The sequence below is a fragment of the Cornus florida genome, unplaced genomic scaffold (assembly GCF_030987335.1).
Source record: "Cornus florida cultivar Cherokee Brave unplaced genomic scaffold, ASM3098733v1 CherokeeBrave_3.0.0_Hap2_Chr02, whole genome shotgun sequence".
In the NCBI taxonomy this organism is placed as follows: domain Eukaryota; kingdom Viridiplantae; phylum Streptophyta; class Magnoliopsida; order Cornales; family Cornaceae; genus Cornus; species Cornus florida.
Window position 1 is genome coordinate 78,069,333 of NW_026775572.1, and position 19,902 is coordinate 78,089,234.

The following is a 19,902-nucleotide window of genomic DNA, read 5'->3' on the forward strand; positions in this document are numbered from 1 at the left end:
CCCAATGTATTAATGTGTGCATAATGGATGTGCGTTACAGCTATAACCCACCTATCCATTCTAGTCAAACGGTCAACATGATTGGTTAGTGGGTTACAGCTGGTAACTCACTAACCACAATATTTATGATTATATATATAGATATTTAGATACTAGAACCATATATATATATACACTACCATACATATACTCTATTACGTTTCTTAATGACAGGCTTGGCAGCTGCCGAAATTTGTTTATGCGTGAGTGGAAAAGTAAGAGCGTGAATAAGACGCTCCAAAGAGGGTGGGTTTCTATGCAAAAAAACGAGTGAATAACCCTTGTCTTCTCCAAAACCTCCTTTCTAAATTCGCGGTGAAACCAGGACGTATCCCTAATTTCCGACCACTGAAACAAGAGTTTTCTTCAACGGCCGTGTCCGATCTTGACTGTACAAGGTCAGACGCATATCCCGAGTCCGTGTCTGTGTTGTGTCGTGTTGACACGGACACCCTCGCTGGAAACGACGAGTCCAGGTAACACAGATGATATCTAAGATTTATGGAATGACTTACCATATTAGCATAGGTTTGCTTATGCATATGTTAGCATATATGATAGCCATGATTTATGGAATGACTTACCATATTAGCAGAGATTTGATTTAGTTTCTTTTCTTGTAATATGAGCATGTGCTCTTATTTTATCTATAAATACTAGAGCTGTGAATGAGTGATATATATCATTCAAGCCTTTACATATTATAAAAATCTTTCAAACCTTTTACATATTTCTCCTCTTTCTTCTTTATTGAATTTCTACTATATCCCATATTCAGTTAGAAAGATTCTTATTCTTATTTATTACTATTATGACTTCCGCACTTTTTCTGCTGCAGTAATGGAAAAGTCTTTCCGAATAGGGTCAGTATATGTTTTTTAATGCAAGCTCTGAATTGCAAGTCATCTAAGTTAGTTTTTTTTTTTCTCTCTCTCTCTCTCTAATATTCAGGGCCATATGTTGAGTTATTTTACATTTAATATATCTAGAGTAAGCAAGTTCTTAGTTTAATTCTCTGTTGCTGTGGTTGATTCTGGTACCGTTTTATGCTATCTTTCTGCGCATTGGCAATGGCATAAACCCTGACTGTCCCGATTATTTTGTTGTCAGTTGGGGCGTTTGTTCCAGTTGCTTGAAGGTCCTGGTACACAGATAGAGAAGGATAGATTGCTGGATAGGTACAGGAAGCCTGAATTAAATGCGGTATTTGTTGAGGAATGGTCTATTCTAACCAAGAAATTTTTGAAGGCTCTTCCATATTCCCTTACTTCTAGTCAGCTAAGTGCTGTTTCAGAAATTATATGGGATCTTAAGCAACCAGTTCCTATGAATCGACTTTTGCAGGTATTGCGTTTTGTTCCTGTACTTAACATTCCTTAATTTGTACTTCATTACTGATCAATGTTATTTCTCTTGATGGGTTGTTACTAGCTACTGATCAAATATTCTTTGTTCTTAAAATTCAAAATTTTTACTATCACGTGGATGCTGTATTCTTATTGCCTGATGTTGTTGATTTCAGATTTTGGATATGGGTTAATTCATTGAAATCATATGTATCCTTTCTCTGTATCTATTGGAGCTTGCTTACTGATGTGTTAAATCATTTTACTATTTTTCTCAATAATAAAACCACTCACAATAGCACGGATAAGGCTATGTAGAGGGTGTCGAACCACGAAGACTGCGAAGTTTATGGCCGTTAAGTTCTTAAGATTACTTCCTGTTTAATTCGAAAAATGGAGATTTGGTTGTTTTTTTTTCAACTTAAAGAAGATGAAATTAACTACTTATAGCGGAAATTGAATGAAATTGATAAAGATGATATAGAGAAACGGCTAGAGAATTGACTTCACCACACCCTCATAACTATGGCTAATTGCAATTAACATGGGAGAATTCACTTTATGCATAACGATGACTCATGTGGCGTCAAGCTCACAACAAAATCGCGAAGAAGATGAATGCACATACAATGAATAGCCTATCTTCGGTAGGCACAAATCGTCTATCTAACTACGTTACTCTAAGGTGTAGTACGAGTCGTCTTCCCTAGGTATGGCTCATCGAAACTCTTGCATAGTAGGCCATGAAAACCATTGTATAAACTTCATTCTCGTTGTCACTATAAGAATGATTCAAGCTCCATCAAGATAAAAAGTTTTCTAAGACAAGAAAAAGGGTTTCATCAAGAATGATTATAAACATTAAAACCAATTACAAGAGTATTACAAATGTAAACATCTAGGTTATACAACTTGCTATACATATCCATAAATTCCCCAAATATAAACACAATTAAATCATAGTTACTTAGAGAGGGCTACATCAACTCCCTAGTGAAGAAGTTGGTTCATGGACAAGGTAGATGCTTCCATGGTTGAAGGAAGCACCATCTCCAAGCTAGCCACCATTGTTGATCTTCAAACCCTAGAACTCAATATTTCTCTCTCTAGAAATATCCTCCCAAATGTGTGTTCTTAGAGAAGGATGACATACAAGGATATATATACCAACATGTGGTCAAGAAGCTCCAAATTCGTGCCCCAAAGGCTTGCCATCAGATCCACAATTTTAGGGGTCAAAGTTGCTTTTCAACAACTTTGCCAACTAGGCATTTTAAAACGGCATAACCGGAAGCCCACGGGCGATGAAAGGTCGTCGAGTGCCGAGGCCTGTGCTGTGCGCTTGGCTTGTGGTTGCCTCTACTGCACGGGGGACCGGTCGCCCTTGGGGACGTTCAGTCGCTCCACTCAAAACTTTTTGTTTTGGAGCTTAGATCCTGAGACTAATGAAGGTGACTGGTTGTCACAGTGTGCTGTGAATGGACCACCGGTCGTAGGTTTATGAATGGCCCAATTTTCTCTTGGGCTTGAATTATGCTTTGGCCCAATTTGTCTGTCTTCATTTAAGTCTAGAATGGCCATGATCTTGGCCCAAGAAGCTTGAGACTTTGGTTGGAAATTAGCCCAATTCAAATCTCCATTTGAAAGCCCGAAATTCCCAGTTCTAATTGATTTTGAGGATAAAAGCCTGAAAGTAGCAAAAATATAAAAACGACATAAAAGCATAAATAACTACAACTAGAGAACTAACATATGCAAATAAAAGAGCTTCAATGTGCACCATGTAGCGCTTATCACTTACATAAACATATGAAGGACATACATGACAAATATGTAGCACCCTCATCAGATATCTGAATATAATCCTTTGCCCTTTTTTGATGGTCAACACACGTTATGTACGTCTGGTACCTTACTTTTTGTAGTAAACTAATTCTAACTTTGCTCGGTCGATGCATCTTGCACTTCCTCAGGTACTAAGTGTTGTCAGGGGCTTATTTGTTATTACTTATATAATGTTGTGGTTTATGTTTAATTTCTGAAACTTGTTATTATAAATAGAATGTGGTGGAAGGATGAAAGTATTCTTTCATTCTTTCTCTCTTTACCCACCTCTCTCTCTTTTTCTCTCATCCTTTTTGTTCTCCTTTTCTTCTTCTTATTATACTTTACTTTTGATTTGATTAGCTCTTAAAGTCAACATGGTATCAGGGCATGGTTTGTAAAGCTCTAGGTGTGTAGTTGAAACCTTAGGGCAAGTTTTATATAAACCTAGTGGGTATGAAGGGTTTTGAAGAGATTCCAAGATGGGATTTGTTTGCTAGGAAGTAGGGTTTTGGACTTGTTTTTGATTTATTACAGTCTCGACTGGTTTTATTTTTATTTTTATTTATGATTATTTTTTTTCTTTTCATGTTTGCGAGGTTTTGCAATGACGACTTCTTCTTCGTCATTCGCGATTCTGGTATGGTCTACTTTGTTGCTTTCTAGGGTTTGTGCGGTGACTGAGTGGTCGCTTTTTTTTGCATCTTAGAAGACGGTGATCTTTCTAGTTGAAGTTTGTGTGTTAGAGAGTTGGTTCTCTACGTATTTTGTTGCTGCTTTTGTTTCTGAGGATTGTATACCCAGAAATTGTTTGATACAATGTCTGTCTCAGTTGTGACTTCAAAAGAAGCTGGTCTTCTCTTAGCCCGACTCCAGTATTTGGAGGTAGTAGTGATCACCATCCAGGCCTTTGTATTACGACTGTTAGGCTGGATGAGACGAACTATATGGAGTGCGCTTAATCTACTCGTATGCATATCACTGGTCGTAGGATGATCGACCATATCGAAGGGACTGTCATGTATCCTTCCAAGAGCGATCTGGAATTCAAATAGTGGAGTTCAAATAATGCACTAATTATGATGTGGTGGTTGTAGTCAATGCAGCCACAGATTAGCAAAGGGTTTCCGTTTGTGAAAGCAGCTAAAGAGCTATGGACGACTGTGGAAGAGACATATTCCTTGGTTGGTAATTTTGCAAAACTGTATGAACTCCAACAACAGATTTCCAGATTCAAGCAGGAAGACCAAACTCTTGCTATATATTACCACAGTCTACGTGGTAAAGGGAAGAGTTAGATCACTACCAAGACTACATACTTGTGTGTGCAGCTGATGTTAAAGCATTTCATGCTATGACAGAAAGGAATCGAATGTATGAGTTCTTGGGTGGTTTGCATCCAAGATACGAGCATGCTAGGGTATAAGTGTTAGGCAGGTATCCAGCCCCTACTTCTGTTAGAGATGTGTTTTCGTTTATCCAGGCTGAGGACAGTAGAATGAAGGCTATGTCTGTACTTGTACACACTAAGCCTGAGCCAGAAGTACCATTGTTTGACAAGTTTGCTCTTGCCACACAACAGTGGAACAAGCCCAATCCTTCAAAAGGAGGGAAACAGGATGACAAGAGCAAGTTGAGGTGTGATCATTGTGGGCGTACGCGCTACACTAGGGAAACATGCTGGAATCTACACAGTCGACCTTCTCTAGCTCCTGCTCATGCGAATGCTAGGCTAAGGCCTGGTCCATTTAGGAGTTTATCTACGGCACATACTGCAGAGTGTGAGACTGCTTCTACTGGTCATGCCTCCTCAGGGCCACCGAGTTCTTTGTCCGGGTTTGAACTTGATGTTCTTCGACATCTACTAGCATAACATTCCTCCATTTCCATCTCTAATTTCGCTTAGACAGGTACCTCTCATTCGGCACATCAGGTTTCCACATTAACTGGTGGGCCACCTTGAATCATTGATTCTGGAGCCATTGATCACATGACTGGTTCTTCATACAGTTTATGTTCTGGTAAGGATAAGGTTAAAGTGGCTGATGGCACCTTTACCTCCATTACGGGGAAAGACACTGTTTTTGCCTCTGTTCTTCATGTCCCAAAGTTCACCAATAACCTCCTTTCTGTCAGTCACATTACAAAAAACTTGAATTGTAGTGTAACCTTTTTTCCATCTCACTGTGTGTTTCAGGACTTGGACACGGGGAAGACGATTGGAAGTGGACGTGAGGACAATGGCTTGTAACTCTCCTGATAATCTATGCCATAAGTCTGAGCATAACCCTTGGCAACATGCCGGGCCTTGTAACGAGCAACTGACCCATCTAGATTATGCTTAACTGTAAACATCCAACGACTACCCACAACCTTTCGTCCAATAGGAAGCGGAACCATGTCCCAAGTCTGATTTTTTTTAAGTGCTTGTAGTTCTTCTGTCATAGCATCACACCATTGAGGTTGTGCTAATGCATTTGCAACACTAAAAGGAAGAGGAACCGAGGCAACAAAAACTAGAAAACTCCGATTGGAGGGTGAGAAAGCACAATAAAAAACAAAATTAGAAATAGGGTATGTATAAGAACATTTACCCTTTCAAAGAGCAAAGGGACGATCATTAAGCGAAACAATAGCTTGAGAAGGTGGAGCTGGTGCCGAAAGAACAAGGCAGTCGATCGTGGGAGTAGAAGCTTGTACCTGTTGTCTCGGACTATAAACCTGTGGAAAAGGAACAATTCCCACTATTGAAGTGGGTATCACGAGGAGGAATCATAGAAGATGAAACAGGTAACGGTAGAGGAGTTGAAGACAGAAGAAATGATCATCAATTATATTCAATGGGAACCATTCACTTTGAGAACAAACTGAACCACTATAGTATGGTGTATGCTAAAAGAAGGAAACATCGATGAATATAAACCGCCGACGACTAGGAGGATGGTAACACCTATAACCTTTTTGAGAGTGAGAATAGCCCAAAAACAGACACTTCAAAGCCTTGGGTTCAAGCTTTGTACGAGTCTGTCCCAATTGCTAAACAAAGCACACACACCCAAAGACTCACGGAAGAATAAAAAAAAAGAGATGAATTGGGATGTAAGATTGAGAGTGGGGATGCAAAGTTAAGAACCCTAAGAGTCCTATTAATGATGTAAACAGCTGTAAGAACTACATCTCTCCACAATGACTAGGGAACATTCATGCCAATGTAGATTGCTCTGGCTAAGTTAAGGATGTGAAGATTCTCTCTCTGAACGGCCATTCTGTTGAGGGGTTTTAACATTAGCTATCTGATGCTCAATCCCAAATTCTGTACATAACCGTTGTACATCCTCATAAGTGTACTTCGTACCTTGGTCAGATTTGAATATTTTAATGGTACGACGATATTGAGTCTAAACCATTGCCATAAAATTTTTAAAAATGGTGTACACCTCATTTTTGGTTTTCATACGATAAACCAATGTAACACGACTATGATCATCAATGAACAACACGAAATATTGAAATCCAAGACTAGAAGTAACTGGGCAAGGACCCCACACATCTGAATGAACAAAATCAAAGGGGGTTAAAGCAAATTTATTACTACTAGCAGGATAATTGGAACGAACATGTTTAACCATGTGACATGTCTCATAGGATAAATCTGACACTGCCATGTTACAAAATAAGGAAGGTAATAAATGTTTTAAATAACCGAAAGAAATATGTCCTAAATGCATGTGCCAACGCATAAGCTGGGCTTTATTGGATGAAACAATGTTAGAAAATGAAACTGAATGTGCTTGAGGTGACAAAGGAGAATCTAATAGGTATAGACCGTCCACTTCACGCCCATCGTCTGTTTCGACACCAGATCCTGAAAATTACAATAAGAGGGAAAGAAAGTTACACTATAATTTAATTGTTTGGTAATGCTACTAACAAAAATAAGATTTAACTATGGAACATGAAGTGTATTCGATAAAGTTAATGAAGGAGTAACTAATATGTGACCCTTCCCAGCAATGGAAGATGGACAGCCATCCGCAAGGCGTACCTTACGATGCCCAGAGCAGATACTATAAGATTCAAAGAATGAGGACATACCCGTCATATTGGCTGAAGCACCAGAATCAATGGTCCATGGTGTCGAAGATGTAGATACGCTATGTGTAGACACAATAGTACCTGAGTGGGCATATGTGGAGGTTGGCTAAGATGATGCCTCCATTTGGTTGAAGAATTGTTTGAACTTGTCTAAATTAGCTTGAGTTAAGTAACTGTGGCAAAAGATGTAGAGGCTGAATTGTCAGGAGTTGACAATGAGACTGGTTTTGTAACACAATGTGTAGAGGATCGAGGCTGTTGTTTCTTTTGCGGTGGTGTCCTTGTAGAGCATAACAACGAGATTTGATGTGACCAATTTTTCTGCAATGGTCACACCGTCCACGTTGTCGTCCAGAGGAGGACCGGTGGTAGTGCTTTGAATTGATTGGGATGGTGCAGTTCTTGAAAGGTTGGGAACCCGAACTGCTATAGCAGAACGATCAACAAAAGCAACACCTAATGGATGAGTCCAACGACTCTCATCTGACAACACATAGGAGTATGCATCCTCAAGAGTAGGGAATGGAGATAAACTCAATAATTGAACACGAGTATACTAAAACTCGTCGTTCAACCCAGCAAGAAATTGAAACACTCGATTCTTCTCCACAATCCTTGCATTTAAAACTGCATCATTTGGATCCTTCCAAGAGTGAAAGAAATCATAATATGACATCTCCTCCCAAATAACACAATGCTTGGCGATGTAAACTGAAAATGTCAAGTCACCCTGAGAAATCCTGGTGATATCTCGCCCCAACTTGGAAATCCGTGCATTATGCTGCCTCTGAGAATAAGTGCATTGAACTGAATCCCAAATTTGCTCAGCAGTCTTCATAAACATATAGCCAACAACTATGTTTGGTTGCATTGAATTGACTAGCCAAGACATAACCATAGCGTTATCTGCAAACCACTATGGATATGCCTTCTTTGACTCAGCTGACTTTTTCTCGAACCAGTAATATCGCCAATCTTGCCTTTGCCACCAATGAACAACTTGGCAGATTATGCCTAAATCAAATAGTTGGAGCTATCCAACTTCACTGTTATGATTTGAAGTCCTAGATTTTTTTATAGAACTTGAGCCAAGAGAATTAATAGTCGAGGACCCTTAATCTGTCATAATTTGTCACACAACATTTAAAAACTCCAAAAACACCACAATTTCTTTTAATAAATCAAAGTGTCTCCTCAGACCATAAACAAAAACAATGTCTCCACAGACCATTCCCCAAAAAATCCAAATACATCCTTTTTTTAAGGAGCGCTGCCCGCTTACATATAGCCAATCAACCTCTTTTTTAATATCCGGAACCTCTCTGTAGGTTAAATTTTTTTACCCAAGCCTTCTAGGTGTTGGAGACCATCCCAATTTATCCAATCCTAGAAGAGTAAAAAAGAAATTGTAAAACTTATAAATACTTGTTTTCGATCACAAAACAACAACACAGAAAAACATGTGTAGGCAACGTTAAGCGATGTCACAAATAGCTTAAGGTGGTTGTCGCACAAGTAGTAAGGCTACTGAAAGGTGTGGAAAGGTGTTGGCTCTGGTACCAAGTAGAAATACAATATAGAAGAAAAATGGGAGAATTGTGTAAAGGCTTGTTGAATGAGATGAATCACTCATTCACAACTCTAGTATTTATAGATAAAAAAAGCACATGCTCATATTACAAGAATGGAAACTAAATCAAATCTAAACCAAATCACAGCATATTCTATAGCATAATCAAATCTTTGCTAATATGGTAAGTCATTCCATAAATCGTGGCTATCATATATGCTAACAATAACCATTTATTGAATGACAAACGTAGCACAAATTTGACCAACGATGATCTTCTCTCGAATGAAGTGACGCTCTAATTCTATATGCTTATTCCTATCATGCTGAATGAGATTTATTGTAGTGCTAATGGCAGACTTGTTATCAGAAGTGAGAATGAAAGCTACACTGGAAGGCATAAGTTTGTCATCAAGGTTATTAGCAATAACAACTCACATACCCCAAGAGTCATAGCCCTACTCTTTGCCTCTGTATTAGATGGAGAAATAAAATCTTACTTCTTATTAAGTAACCAAGTTGCCACCAACAGCTGTATAGTTGGCCTGAAGTTGACCTCCTATCTAAGACTGATCTTGCATAACCAGCATCTGTCCAAGCCTCAACACATAAATGACTATGATTGGCGAACAAAATACCACGACCCAGACACCCCTTTAGGTAGCGAAGGATCTGAATAGCTGCATTAAGGTGAGCAGTACGTGGTGTGTGCATGAATTGACTCACAAGATAAGTAATGTCAAGTGGAGTGATGGATAAATAGATGAGCTTCTGAACAAGTCGTTGATATTGACCAACAAACGATAATAACTTCCCCTCAAAATCAACCAACCGATGATTCTACTCAATTGCAGTATTAGCATGACGAGCGCTTAGGTGGCCAGAAGCAAAAAGCAAGTCAAGAACATACTTGCGTTAAGAGATGAAAATGCCAGCCTTGGAACGAGCCACCTTAATGCCCAAGAAATACCCAAGGGGACTAAGATCCTTAATCTCAAACTGACGGCCAAGATGGCTCTTAACCTTAGGAATTCTGATAGTGTCATCTCTGGTTAGAATAGCATCGTCAACAACATCAACTGTCTTGCCGCCTGAATGATGTAATAACGAGTTATGATGATCGGTTCCACTGTGATGGAAACCAAGTTGGAGCACGGTAGGGCTAAAGTGATCAAACTAAGCTCGAGGAGACTGCTTGAGGCTATATAGGGAGCGACGAAGATAACATGACCATACTGGAATGAGCTGGATAATGAAAGGCCCGCCGGGGGGGGGGGGGGGGGTGGGGCATTGAGAAATGCATTCTTGACATTTAAGTCCAAGATCGAATCGCAGTAGTGGAAAATAATACGTGGATAGTGTTCATCTTAACAACGGTGGCAAAAGTCTCCAGATAATCTATGGCATGGGTCTGATAATAACTTTTGGCAACCAACTAGGCCTTATAATGAGCAACTGACCCATCTAGATTATGCTTATCTGTAAACACCTAACGACAACCCACAACATTTCATCCAACAAGAAGTGGAACCATGTCCCATGTTTGATTTTTCTCTAGTGCTTGCAGTTCCTTGGATATAGTGTCACGCCACTGAGGTTGTGCTAATGCATCTGCAACACTAAAAAGAAGAGGAACCGAGGCAATATACACAAGAAAACTCCAATAGGAAGGTGAGAGAGCACAATCAGAAGCAAAATTTGAAATAAGGCAAGTACAAGAATGTTTACCCTTTTGAAGAGTAATGGGACAATCAAGCGAAACAATAGCTTGAGAAGGCGGAGCTGGTGCCGAAGGGACAAGGCAGTCAGTTGTGGGAGTATAAGCTTGTGCCTTTTGTTTGCGACTGTGGCTAAGGAACTATTCCCCTTGTTGGAGGGGTATCACAAGGAGGAATACTGGAATATGAAACAGAAAAGGTAGAGAAGTTGAGGACGAAAAGAGGTGATCATAAACCGTGTTCAATAAGAACCACTCACTTTGAGAACCAATTGAACCACTATAGTATGGTGTATGCTTAAAGAAAGAAACATCTATGGATGTTAAACTATCGACGACTAGGAGGATGATAACACCTATAACCTTTTTGAGATTGAGAATAGCCCAAAAATACACACACTTCAATGCCTTGGGGTCAAGCTTTGTATGAGTTTGTCCCAACTGTTGAACAAAGCGCACACACTCGAACACTCACAGAGGAATCAGAAAAAGAGATTGATTTGGATGTAAGATTGAGAGTGGGGCTGAAAAGTTACGATAGAAGGTGTTGTATTAATGATGTAAACAAGTGTAAGAACTGCATCTCCCCAAAACTACTGGGAAACATCATGCCAATACAAATGGCTCTCCCTAAGTCGAGGATGTGGCCTTTTTTTCTCTCACAACGACCATTCGGTTGAGGGGTTTGAATTAACCATCTAATGCTCAATCCCAAATTTTGTACCTTCCATAGTTGTTAAAGGCGCCGGAGGCGCAAGGCGCCACCTTGGTGCCTTGATTGACTTAAGGCGAGGGACTTGATATAGGCGAGCGCCTTTTGGGATAAGGCGCTGGGCTACAAGCGAGATGCAGGCGCGCCTGTTTGAAAAATAATTTTTTTTTTTTAATATTTTGTTATTATTTTGGTTGTGTAACTTGTCTTACTTGTATATTTTATTATTTGTTTATTTCTATTACAAAACCTATATACAACTTGCAAGTTACAAAGCAAAAAAAAAAAAAAAAGAAAAAGAAATCAAAAGGCAAAAGGAACGAAGAGACTCCAGAGACAGAGAAGAGAGTAGAGACAGAGAAGTATGACTGTACAAAGCGCCGAAGCCTGGACTCCGACTCTCGGATCTGCCGGATCTGCGTTTGTGCCGAAGCCTGGTAAGTTCTCCTCCCCTCTCTTCTTCTTCTCTCCTTCTTGCTTCTTCTTCTCTTGAGTCTCTTCTCGGTACTTTTTTTTTTCTCTTTTCTTCTTCTTCTCTTCTTCTTTTCTTCAGTTCTTCTTCTTCTCTCAGCTCTCTCGAGTCTTTACTCCCTAGTCTCTTTTATTTTTTTCTTCTTTGAGCCGATACCTCTTCTTTTATTTATTTATTTATTTTTTCCCTCTATTCTTCTTCTCGTCTCTCTTGCTCTTCTTTTATTTATTTTTTTTTCTCTATTCTTCTTCTCTCGACTCTCTCTGCTCTTTTTTTTTTTTTTTTTATTCTTTTATTTTATTTTATTTATTTTTTTATTTTATTCTTGTTTGAGCCAAGTCTCGGCTCTTCTTTTATTTTTTTTATTTTTATTTTTCTCTATTCTTCTTCTCTTGGCTCTCTTGCTCTTCTTTTATTTTTTCTTCTTCTCTCGGCTCTCTCTGCTCTTTTTTTAATTTTTTTATTTATTTTTTTAGGCTGGTCCTCTGTTTTTTGACCTTTATTTGTTTGGTCCTCTGTTTTTGGTCCTCTATTTGTTTGGTCCTCTGTAATATATAAAAGAATTAATTGATGCATGTGAGATACAATTGGAAGTTGTATATTGACTGTTGGGAATTTAAATTGTGGGCTGTGACCCTTGTGAAGGAAATTGTGCAGTGCTGTTAAATGGAGTAAGGGCTGTGTCTATGTATATAAAAGAGAATTGTTGCATGTTAGGTATTAATTGATGCATGAAACAAAATGCTTATATAGTTATATACATAACATCACTATGTCTCTCTCTCTCCCCACCGTTGAAGTCTGAGTGACTCATTCATTTACTATTGCATCTTTATATATACTATTGCATCTTTAATACTTTTGAATCTTTAATACTTTATTAGGTGGGTTTTTTTTTTTTTTTTTTTTTTAACGCGCGCCTTGCTTCAGTCAGGCGCGCGCCTCGCCTTGCGCCTTAGGCTCCAGGAGGCATTTGCGCTTTTGTGCGCCTTGAGCCTTTAACAACTATGGTACCTTCCCATTTGTGTACTCCGTACTGTGGTCAGATCTGAATTTTTTGGTGATACTACCATACACTTGAACCATTGTCACAAAGTTTTTAAAAATGGTGTACCCTCATATTTGGTCTTCATGAGAGAGACCATTTAACACGGCTGTGATCATAAATGAACAATACAAAATATCAAAATCCAAGACTAGAAGTAGCTGGGGAAGGCCCCCAGACATATGAATTAACAAGATCAAAAGGTTTTGAGAGGGTATTTAGGATTTTGCTAATATCCTTTAGTTTGGTATCGGCGCCTTCCCGATTGCTTATTTGGGGCTCCCTTTGGGAACCGTGTAGAGGAAGACTTCAGTTTGGGATCTTGTGATTGGGCGGTTTGAGAGGCGACTCCTAGGGTGGAAGAAGCAGTATCTCTCAAAAGGGGGAATATTACTCTGATGACAAGTACTCTTTGAAACCTTCCAATTTACTTGATGACCCCTTTTATTTTTATTTATTTATTTTTATTTTTTTCTTAATTGGTGCTCACACACACATGCCTCCACCAAGTCTCGAACCCCCTGACCTCCCTTTGGGAAGTAGGAGCTTGGTACCACTAGGCTACGGCCTATTGGTACTTGATGTTCCTTTTCCCTACGCTGAAGTCTGCTATTCGAAGGTTAGAAGAGATTTAGAGGAATTTTGTATGGGGTGGCATTGAGGATGAGTTCAAATACCACTTGGTGAAGTGGGAGAAGGTATGTTCCCCTATCCAGAAGGGGGGCTCGGGCTTTTGGAGACTGGATTTAGTCAGCAAGGCACTCTTTGACAAATGGCTTTGGAGTTGGGAGGGAAAAGTCCTGTCCTTAGTGAGTGCATAAAAGATGTAAATTGAAAAACCTAACATGTATGAATGCATATGAATCCTTAATTTGGTGAGTGCATGCTAGTTTGGGTTGAATTTACCTTTTTGTCCTTGTTGAAGCTTTAAACTCTCCATTTTTCCCTTGTACATAGGTAACTCAACTGCCTAACTTAACTAATTCTTACAAGCTCTGTTTTGTACGGAATTTCCGAACTAAAGTCCTATTGGCCTAATAACCTCTCTGTTATGAGTTGTATTTCTTGTCTTGGACAATATCTTATTTTTGACCAAAAAATTGTTTCAATATTTTAGAGAAATGATTTTAAAAGGCGAAGAATCTATAAGGATGGAGTAAACTTGAATCTATAAGCATAGAGTAAACTTGTTACACTTCAAAATTGAGTTTTCCAGTCATCTCCTGTTTGGTGAAACTGGTGTTATTGAATAAATAAACAACTTTTTTGCTAATATTTTGTGATTGACCAATGTGGTTTATTTCTTTTCAGGGTGATGTTGGATGTGGGAAAACTGTGGTAGCTTTTTTGGCATGTATGGAGGTTGTTGGCTCAGGTTATCAGGTAGGCCACTGTAAAACTTCTATTCTTCATATTCTATATTAGTGATTATCATTGCTTATTCGATACTGTGATTAGTTTTATTTATTTATTTATTTTTTTGGATAAACAAAAGGTATGTTACCATTTAGGAGCAGTGTGTTTGTATTTGTTTCGTTATAGATCTTTTAAAATGTAGTCACTCAATTTTGAGCTTTATTGCATTTATTGAAAATGGATACAAAATGAGTAATTATGGTTATTTTACTTTGTTTCGCTTGTAGGCAGCTCTCATGGTTCCAACTGAGTTACTTGCCATCCAGCACTATGAGCACCTTCTTAATTTGCTAGAGAATGTGGAGGATGTACAGTGCAAACCTTCTGTTGCTTTGCTGACAGGCTCAACTCCAACCAAACAATCACGGTTAATTCGTCAGGTATGAATTGTAAAGATACTCTTCTGCAAGAGTTGATTGTGATTTTTTTAAAGATTCTTATCGATGCTATCATTGATTAACAGGGTCTCCAAACTGGAGACATTTCACTGGTCATTGGAACCCACAGTTTAATAGCTGAAAAAGTGGAATTTTCCACTTTACGCATTGCTGTGGTAGATGAGCAACACCGCTTTGGTGTGATCCAGAGAGGAAGATTTAACAGCAAGGTGGTTTTTCTTTGGACTTGCCTAAGAATAAATACCTGCTGTAGATAGTTTTACAATTAAATGTGGAGCAAGCATAATCGCTAAAAATTAGAAATCATCATTGTCTAATTATGGGTTGGTATTCTATCCTTGATTAATCTAAGAAACAAATTAGAATGATGTTTTATGTTTAGAGAATGTGGAGACATAACGGAACTCGATATCGATCTCTATAAAGAAATTTTAATTTTTTTTTTAGTTGACCTTCTAGGGAAAGTTGCTATAGAACTGTAGGAAATCCTACTCGGATACTGATGGACAATTTAGAATCAGATTATAGTTAAACAGAATTCATATATGAGTATGATGTTCCCTGTTATGCTGATAAGCATATAGAAAACAATTACACTTATCAAAAAAAAAAAGCATATAGAAAACAATTACAACTATGATACCGTTGTATAAGTAATTTTAGCGTTCTAATTTAATATTGGCAAGTAGCACAAATACGTGAGTTAGTCTACTGAGCTACTACAACTAGTCGGTACCCCAGAGATTTCTTGGGGGCCCTAAAACTCCCATCCTTTATCTTTGTATTTCTCATTTGTATGTTTACTGTCTGTCACTTACTCTTCTTTCTCAGTAATGCTATTTTAAACATTTACATATCGAAAAATGGTATTTTAAACATTTGAGAATAAGTTGTATCAGGCAAAATTCAGGAACTAATGCTCAATTATTTTGAATTCTCTGCAACTCTTGAAATTGATAGACGTTTTTGCAGTGACAATACATCAGAATTCTTAAATTTGTTTTCTGATGTTTCTCAGCACTATGTCTACTTTGTCTTTGATTGAATCTTGTACTGTAATTATAATTTTGTGTTCCCATGTTCTGTTTTATTTTGCCACTTGGCAGTTTCATACGGAGAACATGAAAGAAGAGAGATCCCTTTAATGGTTTTGAGGACTGTAAGTGAACAGGACCATTCCCCAAAATACTGCTGCTTTGAATTAGTTGGTTGATTGTAATAAGAACTGTTGAAAGAGAGAGTGAGAATATATGAAAAAGTATATATTATTAAGTGAGTAATACAATAATACAATGGTGTTTATATAGGACAAGCTACAGGAGTATGTGAGTGGAGAACAAGTAAACCTTATACATGGTAATACTATATATGGTAATGAGGGGTAGGTGAAGGTGGCTACAGAATACAATACTGTACAACATTCCCCCTCAAGTTGGAGAGTAAATGTCAGTGACTCCCAGCTTGCTACATATGGAATCAATAGAGTTCTTGTAAAACGCTTTAGTGAAGATGTGAGCTAGCTGTCAGCCAAAAGGAACAAAAGGTGTAACAATCTCGTCAACTTTAGAGCGAATGAAATGTCAATATACTTCAATGTGTTGAGTCCTCTCATGGTAGACTGGATTGCTAGCAATATGAATAGCTGCTTGATTGTCACAATGACGAGGAATTGGGTACTGGACTGAAATCCCAAGTTCTTGTAAAAGAGTCTTCAACCAAGCAATTCACATGCAGTGTGCGCTATGGCACGATTCTCTGCTTCAGCACTGGAACGAGCCACAACTAACTGTTTCTTACTCCTAAGTTACTAGATTTCCTCCTATGAAGGTGCAGTAACCCATGGTGGACCGTCGATCAGAAGGAGAACCAGCTCAATCTACATTTGTGTATCCCTCAATCTGAAGATGCCCAGAAGATCTATTAAGCAGACCACATCCTGAAGCACTTTTGAGATACTTCAAGATGCGTACAACTGCCTTCACGTGGGGTACCCAAGGATTGGTCATGAATTGACTGCATAGGAGATGTCTGGGCGAGTGATTGTGACGTAAATAAGTTTACCTACAAGTCTCCGATACATCTCTGGATCATCGAGTGAGTGGGTCACCATCATCCACCTTGAGTTTTACATTAGTCTCCATGGGTGTAGCTAAATGTTTTGAACCAAGATATCTAGTATCCTATAAGAGATCAAGGGTATACTTTCGCTGAGAGAGACATTAGCCTTGCTTCGATCGAGCCACCTCAATTCCTAGAAAATACCAAAGTTTGCCTAAATCCTTAGTAAGGATGTTAGAACTCTAGTGATGGATTAAAACTTGTGTTATATCTCTGTCACTGCCAGTGATAATGATATCATCTACATACACCACAAAAATCTTAATACCACGCTTTGTTTTCTTAAAAAAGAGAGAGTGATCAGCCTTGCTTCTGGTCATACCATGAGATACCACTGCTTCACTAAACTTATCAAACTATGCACGAGGTGACTGTTTGAGGCCATGCATATACTTCTTGAGGTGACACACACACTCCCCCTTAAACTAAAACCCAGATGGTTGAGCCATATAAACTTTCTCAGTAAGGTCACCGTGCAGAAAGGCATTTTTAACATCAAGTTGATGAAGTGGCCGGTCTAGATTATTTGCAAGAGATATTATCACATGAACAAAATTCAGTTTGGCCACAGGAGAGAACGTCTCAATATAATCAAGGCCATAAGTTTGAGTGTAGCCTTTAGCAGCAAGTCGAGCTTTAAAACGGTCAACAATACCATCAGGCCTTCTGTTTAACAGTGAAAACTACCAACAACTTGAGTGTCAGGGTTAGGAACAAGGTCCCAAGTATGATTCAATTTTAAAGTGTTAATTTCTTCTTCCATAGCTTTCCTCCACCCTCGATGAGAAAGTGCCTCCCTGTATGACTTAGGAAGAGCAATAAAGGATGATGACAAAGAAAAACTTGAAGGGAGAAGGACAATTTATCATATGATACAAAATTAGAGATAGGGTGATTGGTGCAAGACCTTTTACCTTTTCGAACAACAATAGATTAATCAAGATCATAGTCCGGAGAGATGGAAGAATCTCCAGGTGTTGAAGCGACCGGTGGAAGTGGCAAGGCTGGGTGTACTACTTTAGTCGTTGGAACATAATTAACTACTCTTTTCCGGCGATGAGCATAGACACGAAGGGTTGGTGGGATGTCAGAATCAAAACTAGAGTTGGAAGAATAGACTCTTGAAGAACAGAGTCCTCCAAACGATTGCCATCCTGGGAATAATAAGGAACATCCTCAAAGAAAGTTACATCTGCACACACATTGTTTTCGAAGAGTTGGACTATAACATTTATATCTCTTTTGAGTGCAAGAATAACCTAAGAAAATACATTTGTGGGCACGAGGATCAAGTTTGTCTCGTCGCGGGCTTAGATTATGAACAAAGCATACACACCCAAACACCTTTGGAGGAATGAAAAAAGGGTCGTTATTAAAAAACATCATTTGGAAGGGTGATTTTCTTGAAGGACCCTAGAAGGCATGCGGTTTAGAAGATAAGCAGCGACAAAAACCGCATCTACCTGAAAATGTTTTAGAACATGCATTTGAATTCTTAAGACACGAGCAATAGCTAGGAGTGGTCCATTCTTTCGTTCAACAATTCCATTTTGTTGAGGGGTATAACACAAGATGTTTGATGGATAATGCCCCTTGATTCAAGAAACTTTTGAAAAATATTAACTTTATATTCAAGGGCATTGTCAGTTTTAACAAGAAGTAATTTTGCATCAAATTGATTTTAAATTTCAGCATAAAAGGATTGAAAAACAGAGAACACTTGAGATCTATCTTTAAGAATATAAACCCAAGTTAAACACGAATAATCATTTATAAATGACACAAAATAACGAGCACCAAATAAACCAGTAGTACGAGCTGGTCCCAAACATCCCAATGTACTAATTCAAAAGATTTCATACTCTTATTATCAAAACAAGACTTAAAAGTAGCCCGACGATTTTTATTGAGTTCGCAAGTAGTGCATTTAAACTTAGAAAAATCAACTAAAGAAGGGACCAAGACTCGAAGACTATTTGAGGAGAGATGTGCAAGGCGGCAATGCCACTGATAAGCTGAAGAGGAGGTGGAATGTAAAGCTGTCGGAGCAAGAGTTGGCTGGAAGTAGTATAGACCATCCTTCTCAAACCCCCCACCAATCGTCTTCTTTGTCTTGAGATCCCGAAAGACACAACAGGAGGGAGAAAAAATAACTAAGCAATTTAAATCTGTTGTAAAGCATAAAACAGAAGTGAAGAGAGAAATGAAACACGAAGAATACAAGGATATTACGTGGTTCAGCCACTAGGGCCTACATCTACGGCACAAAGAGCCCAAAGGGCTACATCACTTTAATAATATATTCTCTCTCAATCTTTGTATATAATGATCACCTCTATTTATAGGTGAAAGAATATAGGTGACAAATATGGAAAATACATTAATGGAAGATTCCTAAAATCAATACTATAAATCACTCCAATCAATATTCTATCATAGGCTAAAATCTCTCCTATGATATTCTCATATCAAATATTCTGTCAAGGAGTAATTTATGGGTTCCTATAATAATATTTTCCAAATATAACATCTTCTGACACTCCCCCTCAAGCTTAAGGGTGTATGGAAATAACGCTCAACTTGCATATTAAATCATGAAACAGATTATTTTCCAATGATTTGGAAAAAGACAATAAAACTGCTAGAGACATAGTGAATGCAAAGAACAATGCTACCGAACACACTGGTAGCCCAAACAAGTCCACATAGCACCGAACACATGGCGAAGGTTACGGACAATGCTACCGAACACATCGGCAGCCTAAACAAGTCAATAAAAAAATGTCGGAGACACGGCAAAGAAGAAGACAATGCTACCGAACACACCGATAGCCCAAATAAGTCATAAATAGAACCGAGAAACCCTTAGCAACATTTCAGATACTAAAGGAATGCCCCAAAATAGGGGTCCGAACTTAGGAAGAGAAATTAGGCTTTGATACCATGTTGTAAAGCATAAACAGAAGTGAAGAGAGAAATGAAACACGAAGAATACAAGGATATTACGTGGTTCAGCCACTAGGGCCTACATCTACGACCCAAAGAGCCCAAAGGGCTACATCACTTTAATAATATATTCTCTCTCAATCTTTGTATATAATGATCACCTCTATTTATAGGTGGAAGAATATAGGTGACAAATATGGAAAA

The 19,902-nt window shown here is 38.5% G+C and overlaps 1 protein-coding gene across 3 annotated transcripts in view; it reads left to right on the forward strand.

Annotated features, from left to right (window-relative positions):
- Window positions 1–19,902, forward strand: part of LOC132295356 (ATP-dependent DNA helicase homolog RECG, chloroplastic) — a 115,338-nt gene that overhangs the window by 69,640 nt on the left and 25,796 nt on the right. For all 3 annotated transcript variants that reach the window (XM_059793587.1, XM_059793585.1, XM_059793586.1), the window contains exons 12-15: window positions 1,150–1,383; window positions 14,132–14,203; window positions 14,464–14,616; window positions 14,700–14,843. In XM_059793587.1, coding sequence (XP_059649570.1) covers window positions 1,150–1,383; window positions 14,132–14,203; window positions 14,464–14,616; window positions 14,700–14,843 — 603 coding nt within the window. The remainder of the gene's footprint in view (window positions 1–1,149; window positions 1,384–14,131; window positions 14,204–14,463; window positions 14,617–14,699; window positions 14,844–19,902) is intronic.